At 35.7% G+C, this 19798-nt stretch overlaps 1 protein-coding gene across 1 annotated transcript; it reads right to left on the bottom strand.

The window, feature by feature from the left end:
• Nucleotides 1–522: 522 nt before the first annotated feature.
• NIT2 (nitrilase family member 2) lies at nt 523–14240 on the bottom strand. Its single transcript, XM_039322494.1, has 10 exons — nt 14099–14240; nt 12207–12325; nt 9518–9638; nt 9347–9435; nt 7842–7935; nt 7289–7363; nt 5108–5186; nt 4740–4838; nt 3047–3102; nt 523–2548 (listed from the first exon to the last, which is right to left on the bottom strand). The coding sequence occupies exons 1-10, from the start codon at nt 14124–14126 to the stop codon at nt 2457–2459; spliced, it is 852 nt and encodes a 283-aa protein (XP_039178428.1). The 5' UTR covers nt 14127–14240; the 3' UTR covers nt 523–2456.
• Nucleotides 14241–19798: the final 5558 nt, after the last annotated feature.

Here is a 19798-nt window from a genome sequence, read left to right as displayed (position 1 = left end):
TGGTCTAGGGTATTGGTTAAAGAAATGTTACCGTTATTGGGTAAAAAAAATGTACTAGAAGCTGTTGCAGAAATGAAATTAATGAAACTTCTAAAATTCTGTTTATTTTCTTTGCTGAAATTTGGGGAGAAAATCTATTCTATATTAGGAGTGAGTTTTAGCCTTGAAATACCCCAGTTGTGAGTATAGATTATAATTTTCTTCAAAGTGTGAAATTGGATATTTCAAAAGACATATCTCAGTATTCTGGCTGTTCTAACATTGCCACTAAGCTGTTTTATGACTTCTGATTGGGCTGTATTTTTCAGAATTTTTACAACCCAGCATGTGCAATAGCAAGGACCAATTATGTCGCTGTAGCTCTGAATATAGGGGGATATGGGAATAAAGTGTGTAAAGGAAAGAAACAAGTATATGCTGGACAGAAGAATATTAATAGTCATACAACCTTCTCATCTATTTGATAAGTTGCTATTTTTTAAAAAAAAATGTTATAAACTAGACTTCAAATGGACAAATCAATGGATTCTATTAATGTTTTATTTTGCTGTCAAATAGTGCAGAGGCTGTGTATACACACACAAACATCACATTGATAATGCTGCTGAAGGTTATATAAAGACTATTCTACAACATAAAGGTTGATTTGTTGTACATTAATATTACTCATGCAATTAAGAAGCATCATAAGCCACCATTTTTTGACCAGAAGACATTCTTACAAACAAGCTTAAATTTTATTTTAAAGATTTATATGGCCACCAATCTTAAGTAACTCTGGGTGACTTAAAACAATAATAAAACCAATAAATATTTAAAAAATAAAAACTCTGCACCCCAATTGTCCCCTGGAGATTCTCCATAGCAGGCTCATCTCTCTTTCCATGCTTCCACCCATACAATTCCAGCACCTCAGTAAAGAAAAAGAAAAAAAGCCAACCAATTTTAATGGCCTTCTGAAAGGCTAGAAGGGTGGAGACCTGTCAAATCTCCAGCAGGAAGATGTTCCACAAGGTAGGAAAGCAGTTGCTTGCAGACAAGCAAAACTAAAAAAGTTTAAAAAAGGATCCTACGGTACATAGGCCAAAGATATATTTTTAAAAAGTGTAAGAAAACCTGAAGACAGCTATTATGGAAACTTAAAAGTTAATTGTACTATCTGGCTTGTAATGGGTGATTGAGTGACCAAGACAGTTTATTTAAAGCACTAAATATGTGCAGTCTAGGCAGCTGGAATAGTTCATGATGTTCCAAACCATAAACCATTCCCAGTTTTGAGTATAATTTAAGGGGAGGAAGAGGTTCAGAACATCTTTGGAATGACCAGAATGGTAGGTTTATTAACTGGACTATAATGCCCACATTTCTAAATGGTTCTCTAGATAGAATTATCTGAATTATTGATGAAAACTGAATTGTAGCTTAAGTTCATTCCTTGGCTATCAACTTCCAGATGTGGAACCATCCCAGATTTAGATAAAACTATTCCTGTATGAGGTTTAATCTGATGGAAAGGAACCAGGGAGAATTTATGGATAGCTGTAGCTGCTCAAAATACAAGCTCTTCTGGGTCAGTTGGGGTGTATACTTCATATACATTTTGGAATGTGGAAGTAACGAGAAGGTAACAGAGGCACTATTTGAATCTTTTAATGTTTGGGACTTCTGAGAGACAGCATGCCAAAACTGCTTCTTTAGATAATAACTCAAATCTTTTTGAAGAATGTGTTTATTCATTCATTAAAAACAGCCCGTTTAAAGTCATGTCCAATAATCACTACTGAAGCAGAGATCTAAATGACACTTGCCATTAATTTATTAATTCATGTAAGGTGTCTGCAAAATTAAAGGATTTAAAGTGCTTTACAGTCTGTTCAGAGCTTACACATTGACCAAATGTATCTGGTTTGCAAGTAATTGACTAAATCTTAATGCAGAGAATGTAACCGATTCTTGTACACAAAAGCTCCACGTAAGAACTGGATGAACATTGTTGAGACTTGCATGATGCTTCAAAAGTATCTTCAAAATACTGTTGGGGGAGTTCAACTAATTTAATCTCTGATTATTTTTCATAAAATCAAATAAATACCATACTTCAAAAGAAGCATGCATTTGATAATTTTCAGAAGTAACCAATTTAGGTCAACTAACAAAAAAGGAAACTTTCTGCTTTTACCCAATGTATTATTTTGGTTAAAAAATATATTCTCCAAAGTGGAGCATTTGTTGATGTGACTGATTATTTTCCATTTTCATAGAAATATTTTTATATGTGTCAGAAAAGTTTATAATGCAATACAAAATGTCCAAAAGTTGCACAGACTAAGAAAAATTTAAGCTCAAACTCTCACCATTATATGGAGATCATTTTAATTATCTATAATTTGATTTACTAGTTAATTACACTGAATTACCTAATAATAGCTATTAGAAAATGTCAATCCAAATTAGAATCATACAATTTTTGCTTCCACAGTGTAAAGATCAGATCGTTTCTGGGAAAGAATGGGGATTTGTTCACGGATTTCTTCAGCCTTCTTTAAGTCTGTATAAAAAAAAAATAAAGCCATATTAATCCCAATTCTGTTTATTTCCCATATCAATATGATTAGGCAGCAAGTAGCTTGAACACAATTCCTGCCAACCACTCATTAAAGCATCTGTATTTTTCATGTCTTGTGTGTTCAAAATAAAAGCCATCCCCTAGGAGCCGTATGATCGTAGAAAAAGATGCATGCTTTAATGAATTACAGAAAAGAGCTGCATTTGTGTTCCAGCTACTTCTGATGTATACTGAAGCAAATATGTAGCAATGCAATGACTTGGTATCTGATACTGTATATTTACATCTTTATAAGGCAAATCTTAACAGATTGAACTATTACAATTGCTGCACCTCTTACAGCTGAAAAGTTCTTAAATGACTTCACTGTCATAACCTGAATATGATAAATATTACAACTAACAGGCAGAAAACTGAAACAGAACTTAAGCTAATTTACAAGAGCCTCTGTAAAGATTTAAATTAGTCCTATCAACTCACCTATTTCTGCATAGACAATTGTTTCTTCAGTGCCAGCTTTGGCTATAACTTCACCCCTAAAAGGAAAAGGAAAAGTTTAACAAATTGTGTATTGCCATAGTGAGTGTGGCCTTAGTGATTTCTTAATCCCCTGCTGGTCTTCAGGGTCACTTCCTGGAACTGTTCTAGAAATTTACTTCTTTGGCACTTTTATGTTCTCATGAATGGCGATTGAAAAACAGGAAAGACACATTATTCAAGGAACAGAAATTGGCAAAAATCACTTCCTCAGAGTTGCTTCTTGTTAACAGAATTTAACTGCATTTGTTCAAAGTTGATAACAGAATTCTGGAAGATGAAAAGACAGAATGTGCTTTCAAGTCCTATACAATTCCTCCTTTCTTGTTAAAGGTAAAGATAACCACAGGATCAATGTACTTCAGTTTAAGGCAGTGGTTCTCAACCTTTCTAATGCTGTGACCCCATAATACAGTTCCCCATGTTGTGGTGACCCCCAAGTGGGTGTGGCCACCAATAAGAGAGTAGGACAGCTAGGGAAAAGGAAAAAAATGGCGGACGGCGTGGTTTGGCGACCCCCATGAAATGGTCGTTTGACCCCAAATGGGGTCCCGACCCACAGGTTGAGAACCACTGGTTTAAGGCAATCTTTCCCATCCTGATATAACCGTGATGTGCTGAAATAAGTTCTTCCAAATGTAGTCCTAATATACTTGATGGTTCATGAAGATTGATCTAAAGTAATATTACAGATCAGGAATATGTGAATATGTTCCACATTTGTTATTATCTTACTGAATTTCACAACTTCAAGCTGTGGACTTGTAAGCTTTCTATGAGGTATCTAAAAGCTGTCTATTTTGCACTGATATTTCAAAGCAGAAAGGAACTGGAATGAACCTATCATTTCAAGGCTTATAAAGCATTGATCTTCATTTTCCAGCTAATGAAAAAAAGAGCAAGTGTTCGCATTTAAAAGGTGACAGGCAAGTGTGCTAAAATTCAGCTTAGACAAGATAAAAACTTTTTATGTTATGTAAAATCTGACCTGTTTGAGTATTTTAAACTTCTTGTACTTATTAACTGTATTTTGATTTTCTGATAACACAAGATTGTAAAGCAGTACGTTCTGAAGTAATGTAGGCTTGGACTTAGATACTGAAATGCATTGCCATATCTTTCTCATACACATCTCCCTTCTTTCCTGTACTGTTGGAAGATATTACTAAAAATAACGGTACAAAATTGATACTTCCATCAAAGGTTTAATAATCATTTTACATTTTACAAAACAAAATTAGTCAAAAATAATATGAAACATGTTATCAGGCATGGAGATTTTTCAAATGATTAAAAAGAGAATAGAATACCTAAATTTGTTGCCAGTCATGTCATTAAAAATACATGCAGAATAATTTTTAAAAAGTAGCAATTATCCTCACATGTACCTAAACCTGGCATAAAGAATGTTCAAGCATTATCTCTATGGTGCCTTAGTAGAAAAATGTGTATCTTTGCCCTGGTTACTAAAGATTTTCTCCCTCCATTTTGTTTGAATTCACAGATAACCTCGTCAAAGGATAATTTTTGCTTCCAATGTTTTTTTTAATGACGTTACTGTATATTTTAATTTGGTAATTAACTGTGTCTTGTTGGTTGTAATATATTAGTGGAAGACATTTGTTATCTTACTTACCATGGATTTACTACTGTACTATGTCCCCAAGCCACATAAGATCCTGTCTCATCCCTAGCAGGAGATGCAGTTGCTACATAGATCTGATTATCCACAGCTCTGCCAAAAAGGGAAAGAAAGAGTATCAGCCTACTAGCCCTTTCAGACAGAGTTAAAAATGTGGCACTTGGAGTTTTTTAATTCAATAAAATTAATCAGCAAACACTATATTAGATCACAAGTGACTAAAATAACATCAAATGAGATAACATAGTTGGAGTTTAAATTTTAAAAAGGTTAAATGCAATAACCAAGAGTTACAACAGAGAGAGCCATTTCAACGTAACAAATGTCGGAAAGAGTGTAGGCGCAAATAAATGGATTCTCACCGGCCTCTTTGCAGCAGCTCCCAGTGGGCTGGTCCAGTTGTCAAGTTGAAAGCCCCTGGATATACTAGGAGTTTGCAACCTTAGTTCAAAAGGAAGATAGGATGACAATATGATCAGAAAGATAAAACATATGTAGTAAAGAGTTATTGTATTGTTGATTTGATACGCTTTAGTCAACCCTTCTTTCTATTTGTTTTCAATGGTTAGTCTGTAAAGTATATTTGAAAATATAATTTTAAGAAGTCAGTTTGCACCAAAACCTGCCAGATTAGAATTCCAAACTGATGATTGAAACTAAACTGATAATTGAAAACAATGGCTTGCTCCCCAGCCAGGGTTGATGTTTATTTGTTTAAAGCCTCTATTTTTAGTTGTTTTTTTCTAGTTTTGTACACTACCCAGTATCAACTGGAGATGGGCAACTAATACATTTAAATAATCCTCCTCCTCACTAAAAATGCCCAAATTGGTGAAACTATAGAAAACATTTAGTTGCTTAGAAAAATACATTTACTATTTTAATTCCTAAGGAATGAAACAATAGGAAACCTGGCCTACCTACTCTTTATCATTTAAAAAAAAAAATCTCTAAATTGATGGGAATAACCACATGCCACCTGACTTCTATAAAAGACCCCTTGAGATTACACTTTGATTTGCAATGGGATGATTGCCATTTTGAAGCAGAAAATCTATTAGAACTAGTTCTAATTCTATTCAATTGCAGCACAAATCAGGGTAATTTATACTTGGTAATGTGTGCAGCTAGAGGTGAAAAATATCAGCCTTTCCCTATCTGAAACCAGTGTCATAACTCATGCCACACATTGAAGAACAGGAAGCTCATCTAAACTTTATTTAGACAATTTGGATGCAATGGGAAAAAATTCTAAAATAATCTAATTGAGGCATATAAAAAAGGCAAAACAAAGAGGCTTCAATATCATTTAATGAGAAAAATAACAAATTATGTAAATTAAATGATTTGTATTTCACAGATATTTGAGAAGAATGGACATCACTCCTTCAAATGGTACATTATATCAACACTGAATATACATATTTTAATAGCCATAATCCACACATTTGCTAATTTTTTTCAAGATATTGGTGTTCTCATTCAATCTTTCTCAGATAAGAGCACCAAATCCTGGCTGATTTTAATTCTTTATTATTAATCTATTAAAATATTATTTGGGCTTAAGTGGTTATGTGTTCCATGATACACACACAGAACTGTCAATCGTAAATATTGTCTATAAAAGTTCAACAATGTAGTGCTCCATATAAAGAAAAGGACCGGGCACCATTAATCTCTATAATGCTAAAGCAAACACCCAAGAAACAAGCATATTCTAATTCTGGAAGATAAAATATTTCACACTTTGACAAAAAATTGTTGTCCTCATCATGTCGCGTGCCTTGTGGAATAACACTCCATTAGTCATAAATATGAATGGTCTCAACACTATAGGCCAGTGGTGGCAAACCTTATGTTACGCGTGCCAGAGGTGGCATGCGGAGCCCTCTCTGTGGGCACGCGCCATCGCCCCAGCACACGTGGTCTCTAAAAGTTTGCCATCACTGGCCTAAGACCAGCCAGCCTGGAACCGCCATTGGGGAGCCCACCATCCCACCCACCAGAGACCTCCTGGATCTCCCCCAACCCTGCCCATCTCCCACAGGTGTCCCTCCCCATAAGCAACATTGAGGTGGCCACGCCTACCCAGGCCATGCCCACCCAGTCTGCCATGACAACTGCAGCCACATCCATCCAGTGGCCATGCCCACCCAGTCTGCCACACCCACTGTAGCTGTGCCCGCCTAGTGGGCCATACCCACCCAGCACCCAGCGATACATAAGTGGGTTTTGGGTTGCAGTTTGGGCACTCGGTCTCTAAAAGGTTCGCCATCACTGCTATAGGCCTTCAGGAAAGTGATGAAGACCTGCCTTTTCTCCAAGCACTGGGACCAGGCTGTTAATGAAGCTCTCACATGGTTATATTGTTTATGAATAAAAGATATTTTTACTGGATCCTCAACTTTGTCTCCTTTAAATTTACTTGATTTGATAATTGTGTAGTGTTTTTATCCTTATTTGCTGCACAGTGTTTCTCTAGTACATGAGTAGCCATATACATTTAATTTAATAAATAAATTAAGAGATTTTCTCAACTTTACCTTTCTGGGTGTAGATTTGAGCTAGTTCAGGAAATCGGATGTCATAACAAATGCCAATTCCTATTTTACAGTAAGCTGCATCAAAACAAGATATGCAAGACATTTGTTATTACTACAGATCAACACTGATGTCTCTAGGAATGCAAAACAAAATGTATAAAGTATTTATTATGTCAGAGGAAGAGAATTCTGGTTTTTAATGCCCATATAATAAGCTTGCTCTGAATCACAAATTTCATATCAAGAATTAGTTTTCACCAATTCATATCTTTGTACTAAAAATAGGATTAGGAAATCTGCAAATGAGTAGTTATATAAAGAGAAATTCAGAGTATCTTTTCCAACACCATGAGATACATTAAACATTTATAATGGTACATTTGACCATAATTTATAATCAAATATGAAGGAACAACTGAATGTACATTAGAAATAAATGTTAAACCTGAATAATATCCTAGCTTTAGAAAAAAAATATTAAAAATATTAAATATTAAAAAAAATCTGAAAGTGAATTAGTTTTCACTGCCAAAACCAAAGTTTCTTTACTTACATGTATCCAATACAGAAAACCTGTCACCTGCACTCAGAGTTTCTGATTCCTGGAATTGGATTTTTCCAGGCACATTAATGTCAAACAAATGAATCTGTTTTAAAATTGAAGACAATTCTTGTTTAAAGATCCATTAATTGCATATTATCTGCACAAATCACAGAATGGTACATTGAATATATATCTTCCAATTACTACCATCAACTTTACAATTAAACACAGAGCATAAACGATCAGTCACTAAGCTGAAAGATGACACTGATACATTGAGAGTCAACCATTTTGGTTCTCGCTTCTTGTGAGTAGTAAACGTTTCTGTTAAATCTGTACTAAATAATAGTTTCAGAGAAACTTGAAGCCAGTGGTCTGGAAAAAAGGTACGGTTTTTAACTGCAAGATGTTGATTTTTGGCAGATATTTATGGGAAACAAGGCAGTTAGTTGCCAGAAAGTGCAAGAAATTCATGCACTTCTCAACTAAAGTACACTTTGTCTTAATGCAGCTATATGTACAAACTAATATAGAGTGTCAAATAATAATGTGTACACAAACAACACATACTTCATTTAGATCCCTTGAAAAGGTTTAACTTTCAGAAAGCACCACAGAAGTTTTGTTTAATGGATATGACTACTGGTTAAATTACAATGTCATTCCACCAGCTCTTCCTAGAAATAATTAAGCCAGGATTATTGCAACAGTAAATAATTCACTGGTTAATATAGTTAACAAGGAGTGGATGATTGGGACAGAGCAGAACATTGAAATGTCCTTGTTTTTCTGTGTTACTTCTTTAACACACATGCACACTAATCTCCGTTACGTAATCTATGTTAATTATTACTCTTGGAAGTAATCTCTTATACGTTGGGAGAAGTCAGAGAGAATTAATATCACTTCTTAGTTTTGTTTAAGATTTCCCATTTATAGCAGTAAATACAAAAATGTTTCCACAAGATAAATTTTCAGTTTATAGCTTTAGCCTAAATCTCTACTATTATCACTGTCATACAAGTCATAAAGGAAATAAAACTATGTGATATTTGCCAGCATAGGGAAAGGAACAAATGCCCCTAGACTCAGATGCAGTCAATTTAAATCCAGATATGGAAATGGACATGGGAGACCTTGAGCTCTTCTGTGAAACTTAGAGCCTCTGCTAAGTTGCAGATTCTCAAGCTAAACTCCAGTATTTTAAAACGTTGGTTCGTACTTATGACCATTACTATTTCCCCAAGGTCATGTAATCACCTTTTGCAACCTTTTGACAAGTAAAATCAATGGGAAAGCCGGATTCACTTAAGAATCATGTTTCCAACGTATCAGCTGCAGTGATTCACTTAACAATTGTGGCAAGAAAGTTTGTAAAATGGGGCAAAATTCACTTAATAGATATCTCACTGAACCACAGAAATTTTGGGGTCAATTGTTGTCGTAAGTCGAGGACGACTACCTGCAATGTTGTCAAACTGACAGAAAACAGGGCAAACAAAAAAAAAAATTACCTTTCTATATTTAGCTAACATAGTGCCATCAGGACCAAAAGCTGTACATGTATTATACAATTTTCCTGCATCCTCTTCTGGAATAGAACCTGTTAAAGCAAAGATGATTATTTAGTCAAATAAATAGGCTGTATTTATATACAAAAATAAACTTTAAAAATAACAATTTACCTCCAATGAGATATATGCCACATTCCTTTGCAATTTCTGAGAGCTTGTGTGTGCAGTCTCCAGGAATTTTCTCTGCATATTCTGGAAAATATTTTGTGCCATAGGGACAATTGAAGCATTCCTAGAATGAGAACCAAAATAAATCAGACACCCATGAGGCATATTTAAGGAATATATCTTTTTTAAAAATTAACATATAAATATAAAATGCAAAAATGACTGAACTGATACTGGAATTATACAAACCTGGTTTACATAATATGTAAAGTCATAATACATTATAAATAATGAGAGACAAGCAGTTTGGTGTAGCAAAAACACTTAGAGTTATATACCACTTCACAGTGCTTTACTGCCCTCTCTAAGCAGTTTACAGAGTCAGCACATTGCCCCCAACAATCTGAGTCCTCATTTTACCGACCTTGGAAGGAAGACCGAGTCAACCTTGAGCTGGTGAGACTCAAACTGCCAAACTGCTGATAGCCAGCAGTCAGCGAAAGTAGCTGCAATACTGCATTCTAACCACTACGCCACCAGGGTGTAGCAATTCAGTTGCTTACCTAGAAACCAGGAGACTGGGAATTCTTGACCTCTCTTAGGCATAAAAGCTGATTCTGTGACTTAGAGCCAGTAATTCTTATCAGCCCAATTCATCTCAGAAGTTTGTAATTGTGAGGAAAATAGGAGGTAGGAATATCACGTATATTTACTGCCTGAGTTTATGTGTGTGCTTGTGTGTGTATGTATAAACCAAAGCAAAATAAAAATATAATGCACTTCACTACAATACAAGTAGTCCTTGATTTATGACAGGTTGCTATGATAGTTGAATGTTACAATCGACCCCCCAAAACGGACTAGCAACCCAATTTTGAAGTTGCAACATTTGCTCCCTGGTCACATGACCCACTTTTACAGTACCGTGCAGTCATGTGACGATTTGTTTTTGCCAGAAACCGACATTTACTTCTAGTTTCCAGCAAAAACTGCCCTACAATAAACAATGGGTTCACTTAATGACTACTATATTTGCTTAATGACTGCTGCAAAAAAGATTGTAAAATTAGGTTACTCACATGGGTGACATAATTTACAATTATGATCAGCAGGCTCTATTATAGTCATAAGTCAAGGACTAACTGTATGAATAATCTTCTAGGGGTTTACACAGCACAGTAAACCATAATGTGATGTGTTTGGCTTAATAGCTAAGAAAACACTTAACCTCTGGCCCTCAAAACCTACATTATAGCTTAGCCTGATCTATAAACTTAGGCTTCAAGATATTATGAGCAAATACACTTTTTGCTATTCCAAGAAGCAGACCTTGTTGCTCAGCTGAGATCTCTAGTTGGATGGACATAGAGGTATTTATTTATTTATAAAATTTATTGACTGCCCATCTTACTATAGGGTAACTCTGGGTGGTTTACAGTTACATCTTAATTAAAACATAAAAAGTTAAAACCAAATCTTACAACCAGACACATGGGGAGGGCAGGGGTGGAGGGGGGTGGGGAGATGGAATCTGTTATTAATCAGTACTCTACTGGAGCCGCAAGCCAACTGTCCTAGCCATGTCTTTAGACCCTTACAAAAAGATAGGAGGGTTGAGGCCAACCTCACATCAGAGGGACAGGGGGTTCCAGAGGGTAGGAGCAACAGCAGAGAATGCCCCCTCCTGGACTCCACCAACCGGAATACTCGGGCTGACAGAACTCACAACATGCTTCCTCTGCCGGCATGAGTGGTAACTTGGACTCATACCATGAAGGGCTTTAAAGGTGATCACCAATACCTTGAATTGCACCCAGAAGCAGACTGGTAACCAATGCAGCTTACAGAGCAGTGGTGTCATTTGTGGTGCAGTCAACAAGTATATATTACTTGCTATTTTGGGCAAGTAATATATAAGGCCTTGGATTTTGTCTACATCTGATAAAAGTTCTTTCAACTTCACTCAGCAGAGTCAGAGATAAGCATTTGCAACAAATGTGAAAACTCATTTGGGTCACAGGTATTACTCAATTGCCTTCCTCCCCCCTACATTATAACCCAGTTTGCTTACTATCACTGCAAATGAAGTTGTAATATTCACTTGAAGCCAAAATGAAACCCATTTTTAAATCAAAATAAACTGTCCAGATTCCCGAAATATTTGTCACATGGCTGAAAAAAATATCACACAACCACCGAATTTAAACAAAACATCTGGAAAGAGACCAGTGCTCTGCAGCAAAGCAACAAAATATCAATTTAAAAATGTGTGAAAATACAATATTATAAAACAAGAAAGAAAAAAATGCTTTAAAAACATAAAATGCTGCAATTTTGCAAATACAACTGGAATGAAAAACATTGAAATTTCAATTATACAAGAGTAATGGGTCCTGGACTTGATATGCAGTCTTTAAATTAGTGGATTTAAGGTACCTTGATTCAAAAATTGTTGTGCTATGAAGGTTATAAATCAACAGACAGGATAGTTTTAGTAGTATATAGATGCAGAGGTACTGTAGCTGTAGGTTTTAGTGTTTATCTAAAGGCCAATTTTAATATTCATTCTAATCTTTGAAAGAAATCCCTAACTATGCCAGGGAGAAAAAGTAAGCACCAAATGTAGGGCTCAAGAACAATAAAAAGAAAAATCTGAATTTGGAGAGTAATTTTTGAAAAACGTTATACGCACTGGCAGAATTACAATTTTTGCTCCTTGTCCTGCTGCAGGTCTCACAAGTCTACAGGCTCTGTTCAAGTTGTCTGTTTTGACAGCAGACACATGGAGCTGGATGAGTGCTAAACGAAAATCTAAAGGTAAAAAAAAAGGTAAAGGTTCAGCTATGAAGAAAAACATTTTTTAAAAAATCCTACCATCATTTTTTAATTAGAAAGCTACACCTGCCTCCCACAACCACAAGCAACTAAAAACCTTAAAGAATTGGGGGAACCAAAGACCACATTGTACAGGGATTGGAATCTCAATATAACTATGTAGCTAGACAGCACCAGGATGAAGAAACTGATGTAAAGAAAAAAGAAGGGTTAAGTAGCACTCTTGATTAAAATAATAATTCTGCATCAACCTAATCCCAACAACTAAAGCTTTGCTTTCACTTCCTTACATAAATTGCGTTATAGTTGAATACAAGTTGAACATTAGCAAACTAGATCTGTGATGCAGTTGTTAAAAAACATATTAGTGAAATTAGTTGTTGGTGAATTGTCCCTTTAAAAATAACAATATTACCATTTTTAGGGCTTATACTATAGGAAACTGTGCTATCAATTTTGAGCAATCCTTGCAAAAAGATTCTCCATCCTTAGCTTATCTGGTCACATGAGCAGAAGTAACCAAAAAGAACGAAGCATCCTGGTATCATTCCATGAGACCATGATCATAAAGTATTATTTCTTGAGAGCACAGTACTATAAAATTATTTTAGTTATAAGGTTTTCTAAAATTTCAGATATTAAAAAAAGTTCCAAAGCATCTTTATAAACTTATTGAACCATAATTTACAAAACTGGCAAAATAACAGAACTGCCTATCACCAATGTTTTTCTGCACCTCAGCCCTATGGTATAAATACTGTTGTGTAGACGTACTTCTTAGTACTTCATAACTGGAGTCCAAATGAGCAAACTGAGTAACACATTTAACATTATAACTCATTGCACTGTAATTGAGAGCTGTAAGACATGCCAAATCTCAAATTGCTCCAGTTAGAGGATAAGTTATTTTTTAGTATTAAATATTAATATTAAATAGAGATAAGTTCATTTAAAATATTACTGTAAATGAGAGGCAGTTTATTGTAGTGTTAGGATATCAGGACAGACACCAGGAGACCACCTTAGCTATGAAGCCAATTGAGTGATCTTGGGCCAGTCACTGTCTTTCAGTCCTAAGATGAGGCAATGACAAACCACTTCTGGAAAAAAAAAACGCTTGCAAAGAATCAGATCTGATTGAATGGAAGAAAAAAAAACTTTACTAACATAGTTATAAAACTGGGAATTACACAATACAAACCACATCCATACACATGAGCACACTTCCTTAAGGACTTTATTCCATGCATCTAAAGTGTAGACTGATTCATGAAAGTTATTATGATAATAAATTTATTTCTGTATTTGCTAAGGGTTTTTTCCTTTATATTAAATGCAAAAAACTAACATGAGTATGCATTGAAGTTATCCAAAATTACCACAAAAAAACCCAAAATAGAGTACTTTAAGGTAATATAGAAAAGATGTTCCTAAACAGAAACAGTACCTATTTTAAAAAATTTTTTAAATTGCTCCCCTTACTTGCAACCAAGACAGGACAAGCAGGACCACTGCACGATTACAGCTACATGCATAAAACCTACTTACAACCTACATAAAATCGCACTGACAGGTCTCTAATTAACTTTGTTTAAAAATTAGACACGAAGGAACACAGTACCTCTGCAAAAGGCAAGCCTAAGGCCAAAGACAAAGTTTCTCTTCTTTTTTACCCCTCCCCCCCTTGTTAAGCGTTCAGCGGAAACTAAACTACCTGAGCACACAATCCTTGTAGGAAAAATTACTCACTGGCCATGACTCCTTTCACTAGCTGCATAACATTGATTCTGTAAGGTTTGCCGCTGTCCAGAAAAGGATTCTTAGATAACACAGCGCATGCTCAAAGGGAGCAAAGGCTTCTAGGAAATGTAGTTCTCTTGGAACATTTATTTCCCGGTTTTTAGGTATCTTATGTATGGTCCACAACTCCCACAAGCCCTTGCTCTTAATAGTGTCTCTGAGAATGATGGGAGTTGAAGTCCGAATTATTTGGTGGATTCCAGATTCTCTAACCTTGAAAAGGGGCTTTATTATTTTCTCTTTCCTTCCGCCGTTAGGCCTTTTTTAGTACAATATGTGAAAAGCCTAAAACACCAATATTTCGTCATGGAAAAATGCGAAGAGGAATGATAAGCTTGCTGAATTTGTAATCATTAGCCCTGCAGAGGGAGAGCTATCATGAACGACGCTATATTCCACCATTTGAACAACAAAGATACAGACGGCTGTTACCGTAGAAGCCTATTTGCTGCCATCTAGCAGCCATTTGGAATTTTGCAGCTTTCCTCTTATATACTGAATGCCACTAAAATAAAACTCCCCAAGAATGACAAAATGACAAATGTAGTTAAGTGCAAGGAGCTGCATGTCTTGCTATCTATAAAGACCAAAATTCACATATATTAATAAAACTTCAGCTGAGAGCAACTCATCTGGAAACAGCTATTGGGATCATAGTGGGTAGCTCAATGAAAATGTAAACCCTGAATGTGACTATTAAGAAAAAGAAAATATACTGAGAATGAAATGTTAAATACAACTTCAAATATGATGCTCTTGTAAGTAGAGTGAAATTGATTGGAATGCTGTACACTTCTGATCACTGCATTTCAAACAGAGTATCGTTTTTCACCTTTACCAAAAGTGTGTGTGTGGGGGGGGGGAATAACCAAAGTCAGAGAAATAATTCAAGAACTTGAAGTGTTCTAGTTTACAGCCAAAATGGGTAAAGGGAGGTCATAATAGAGGTACAGTATGTCAATTGTGCATTGTGTCAACAAGTGTGGAAAGTGGTGGGGTGGTTTTTTTGCTTTATTTTTGGTCTTTCTCACAAGCTAAAAATGATTCTAAGAGTTGCCTTGCGGTTAGATGGGCGGCAAACAAAATAAAATAAATAGTAAATAAATAAAAATGATAATAGTACTTCTTTAGAGTGTAGAATTTGATATGACCATCAAAGAGAGTCCCAACAAACTGGTGGAGGATTAATATCTTAAGTAAAGGTTGTAGGGGAGCCAGAGGGAAGGAGCGCCAGTTCTCTCATCCATGCTTTTGAGCTTCTTGAATTCACCTGATTAATGTAACATAGAATTTTGGATTATATGGGCTCTTGACATGCCCATATAGGACTATTTTTATGTTAATATTATTGTAAAAAAATAAAACAAGTTTCTTAATAATTTGTATTCATTTTCAATTTAAATTTTATTACTGTAGATTTTTAACCTACTTTTTAGAATGGCTGCTAGCATGTGTATTCCTGGCTGATCTGGAACCTCCCAAGTGTGTTGGATGAGAAAGGACCATGTTGTTTGGGCGCTGATGTTATTGGGCTGAGAATGGCCAAGCTGAGGAAGTAGACCTGCAAAAATATGTTTTCTGATTTTTTGCAAATTCTAGAAGTGAGATTTTAATTGTTTACTTTCTGTTTAATTGGCAACTCTACTTCAAGATGTGCAGCCTTATGCATATTCTCTGCACCAATAATATTTCTCAATACAGGTAGTCCTTGATTAAAGCAGTTCATTTAGTGACCATTTGAAGTTACAATGGCACTGAAAAAAGTGACTTTTGACCATATTTTACACTTACAACCACTGCAGCATTCTCCTGGTCACATGATCAAAATTCAGGTGCTTGAAAATTGGTTCATACATGATGGTTGCAATATCAGGTTATCTTTTGCAACCTTTTGACAAGCAAAGTCAATGGGAAAACCAGATTCACTTAACAATCATGTTACTAACTTAGCAACTACAGTGATTCACTAAACGACTGTGGCAAGTAAGGTCGTAAAATGGGGCACAACTCATTTGCCAAATATTTCACTTAGCAACATAAATTTTGGGCTCAATTGTCGTAAGTTGAGGACTACCTGTATTTCCTCCTGGGTAATTATCAGTGTAGGCCCCAGTGTATTAAAAGGCCTCTAAAATACTCCTTCAAAATCATGTCCCATAGAACTGACACATGCTCATAATAAATAATAAAATAGATTTGAAAACTGTTGTAAAATGTATTGACTTCACCTAGTTCCTCTGTCTTTCCCACTCTTCTCAGATTTCTTTTATCAGTTTGTTAATGAAACTTGCGACTGAGAGCAAAAAGAGTGTATGTATGTATGCTTAAGGAAAACCTCACTACATTGAAATCAAGAAAGCTAAATGGTCAACAAATAATTCTTCATGTGTTGTCAATTAGTGTGAACCATTTGCCTGCTCATGATCTCAAGGGAACATTGGTGTCTCTGGGAAAGGTGAGCATGTTCTCAACATAAATTATGGACCATGGATCAAGACTATACCTCCAGCAGTCTCAATCCCAAGCACTCCCAAGCCATGAAAGTATCTACTGTATGGACATTCTCAGTCATTTAGGTTATGGTTGTCCCAATGGTGTTTTTCCAAAAGGCAACTGGACTTTCTTAGTTTTTTTCTTTGAAAATGTTTTGCTTTTCATCCAAGAAGCTTCTTGGTTGGAAAGTGAAATGTTTTCAAATAAACAAAACCAAGAAAATCCAGTTGCCTTTTGGAAAAGCACTTTTGGGCCAAGCCATGAAACATTGCCAAGTGGAGAGAGACAATAAGAGAGATGATAAGATGCAAGGAGCACTGATTGACTATAAGATAGATGTAACATACATTCATGCTGAACCTTTCATTTAAAAAGTGCAGCACAGTGGTGCAGTGGTTAGAATGCAATATTGCAGGCTAACTCTTCTGACTGCCAGCAATTCGATCCTGACCAGCTCCACGTTGACTCAGCCTTTCACCCTTCTGTGGTTGGTAAAATGTGAATTGGGGTCAATTGTTGGGGTCAATATGCTGACTCTGTAAACCACTTGGGGAGGGCTGTAAAGCACCATGAAGTGATATATAAATCTAAATGCTGTGAGATATACAAGAAATGTATATGTTGTATATTATAATTTTTCATAATATAGATTAGCTTATATTTTATAAAAACTATTTAGAGCCAGTATTTTAAGGTATAATCATATAGCCAAAGCACAGCCATATTTAACCTTGCTAAAATGATGACTTTCACAACCTTTGGATTGAAGCAGGCATTAGTTACATTGTATAGATAGGCAAGGGAACAGAGTTGAAACATTTGTATCATCCAGTTTAGACAAAGAGGCTCTTATTGTGAGCTGAGTTGGTTGAATGTCATGAACATGAAAAGGGAAAGATAAAGGTAAAACAAAGGGGAATGATTAATTGTACAGTGTCTAATAATTTTACTAGGTGGTCGGAAAGCATGTGACTAGACGACCTATCAACTATGGGACAGGTGTAAAGATTTATGCTGAACTAATTTTGGTGTGGTCTCTGGGATTATACTTGCTGAGATCCACCAGCCTTTGCAAACGCTTCAATAAAACTTGTTTTATTTTCCAACACCTTTGAAGTGGAATTTATTTTATTCTTCACAGTGCTATTGCTATTTTGAAGCAATTTTGAGTAATAAAACATTGTTTTTGAACATTCAAAAACTTGTTGCAAGTCAAATATGATTATTAATTACTGCAATGTTCTAAATACTGCAGACTGAAATACTGTACCTTAAAAGCATACTTGCTTTAGATTAATTAATTATAATGAGATTTACTTTCATTAAAATTGTTTGTAATCTTACACCACGGCTATATGACAATGTAATTTTAAGCATATTTAATCAGTGATCAAATTAGAAATTCATAGGTTTGTGGTCTTAAGTGGAAGGAAAACATTGCTTCTCTTTAAATATTTATGACTTATTTTAGCTGTGAAATCAGGAACATAAAATTAGGCCAAGACCAAAAATATCACCCACAAATTAATATCATATCACTTATTTTATGTCTCATATATGACACTTAGCATTCCCATGCACTCATACAGTGGGCAGTTGTTAAAGATCGAACATTTTCAGTAGTAGCCCTCCTACCCCAGATTTTATTTTGGGTCTAGGCCAGGGGTAGGCAACCTTGGTTCTTTTATGACTCGTGGACTTCAACTCCCAGAATTCCTGAGCCAGCCATGCTGGCTCAGGAATTCTGGGAGTTGAAGTCCACAAGTCATAAAAGAGTCAAGGTTGCCTACCCCTGGTCTAGGCAGTTATTTAGGCAGGTCTTTTAGCTTGTTAAATTTCTATTGTTCTGCATTAAGTGGCTCTAGATCTTTGTTTATGTTAGACTTTCTTCTACACATAGAATTTACAGTATTAATTCATTTCATTGTTGTACAGAATAGCTACAATTTGTTTTTCTTTTCCTAAATACCATCTTCAATTGATCAATTAATATTTATTGTTATATAATAAATTTTATAACAAAAAATTATGTAACAACAGAGCTCCAATCCTCATGGCCTGCTCTAATAATAATGTAGGGGTAGTAAAAGTAAATACAATAAGCTTGGCTGAAACAGGAAAGTTCCGAGTTTAGGATTCAAAGACAAAATATAACTTGAACTTCCTGTGAACAGCCAATCCACCCAATACCTAGTGCAGTGATGGCGAACCTTTCAGAGACCGAGTTTCCAAACTGCAACCCAAAACCCACATGTATCATTGGGTGCCGGGTGGGCGTGGCCATTGGCTGGGTGTGGCCCATTGGGTGGGCATGGCTGCAATGGTAACGCCAGACTGGGTGGGACTAAAAAGTTCAATCAATCAATTCCAACTTTGTGAAATTTTGTTTTTCCCTGCGAGTTGAAATTGATTGATTGAACTTTTTTTTTTTGCACACGGCGGCGGAGGCCTAAAGTGAAAAGGTTTTATAAAACCCAGCTGAAGGCCTAGGACTGGAGCAACGGCGTGCGTGCCCACAGAGAGGGCTCTGCATGCCACCTGTGGCACGTGTGCCATAGGTTCGCCACCATGGACGTAGTGCTTCTTTTGGGGGGATTTTTTTCAGCTGCAGAAGCAGCCATATAAGCACACGAAAAGACATAACTGCTTTAGGGTGTTTGCAACAAATGCCCCCCATACTCCAAATCCTACTTTGTCTTTTAAACCCAAACCCTACTTAGACCTAAAATGATTATTAAGCAGAGTTGTAGTATGGTGTTTTAACTTCATCTACACATTAAATAATTGGTCAAAGAAGTGACACTTACATGTGAAAAATGTGTGTATAATTAATTGTACAAGCATTTGCATACACTCTGCAACAGCACTAAGCAGAATTAATGCTACACACATTAAAAACTGTGTAGCAGAAAATGCCAAAAGAAGTTTTACCAATATCACTGGATAGAATTCATTGAAACTTCCAATGCATACCTGTTACTTTGCAAGCACTCAAATTCTGCACAGAAGATTCCTCTCTTCAGAACAGACTGAGGAATGCAGAATTAAAGAAAATAATTAGAATTGCATTAACTCAATCTAAGATGTGAAGTGTACATTTTTGCTATCATTGTTATTCCTTGGAAATCAGTTGGAGCAAATGACTTGGACAAATAA

This window comes from Crotalus tigris, unplaced genomic scaffold (assembly GCF_016545835.1).
Source record: "Crotalus tigris isolate CLP2741 ecotype Arizona unplaced genomic scaffold, ASM1654583v1 scf7180000024115.3125172, whole genome shotgun sequence".
NCBI lineage: Eukaryota > Metazoa > Chordata > Lepidosauria > Squamata > Viperidae > Crotalus > Crotalus tigris.
This window is presented reverse-complemented; position numbering and strand designations above follow the sequence as displayed.

Coding starts and splice junctions, on each gene's coding strand:
- NIT2 (XM_039322494.1), bottom strand. CDS start 14,126: ATGCAGCTAGTGAAAGGAGTCATGGCCA. Junction 12,326..14,098: donor AGTGAAAGGAGTCATGGCCA/GTGAGTAATTTT, acceptor TTTTACCTTTAG/ATTTTCGTTTAGCACTCATC. Junction 7,364..7,841: donor GTTTTCTGTATTGGATACAT/GTAAGTAAAGAA, acceptor GTTTTGATGCAG/CTTACTGTAAAATAGGAATT.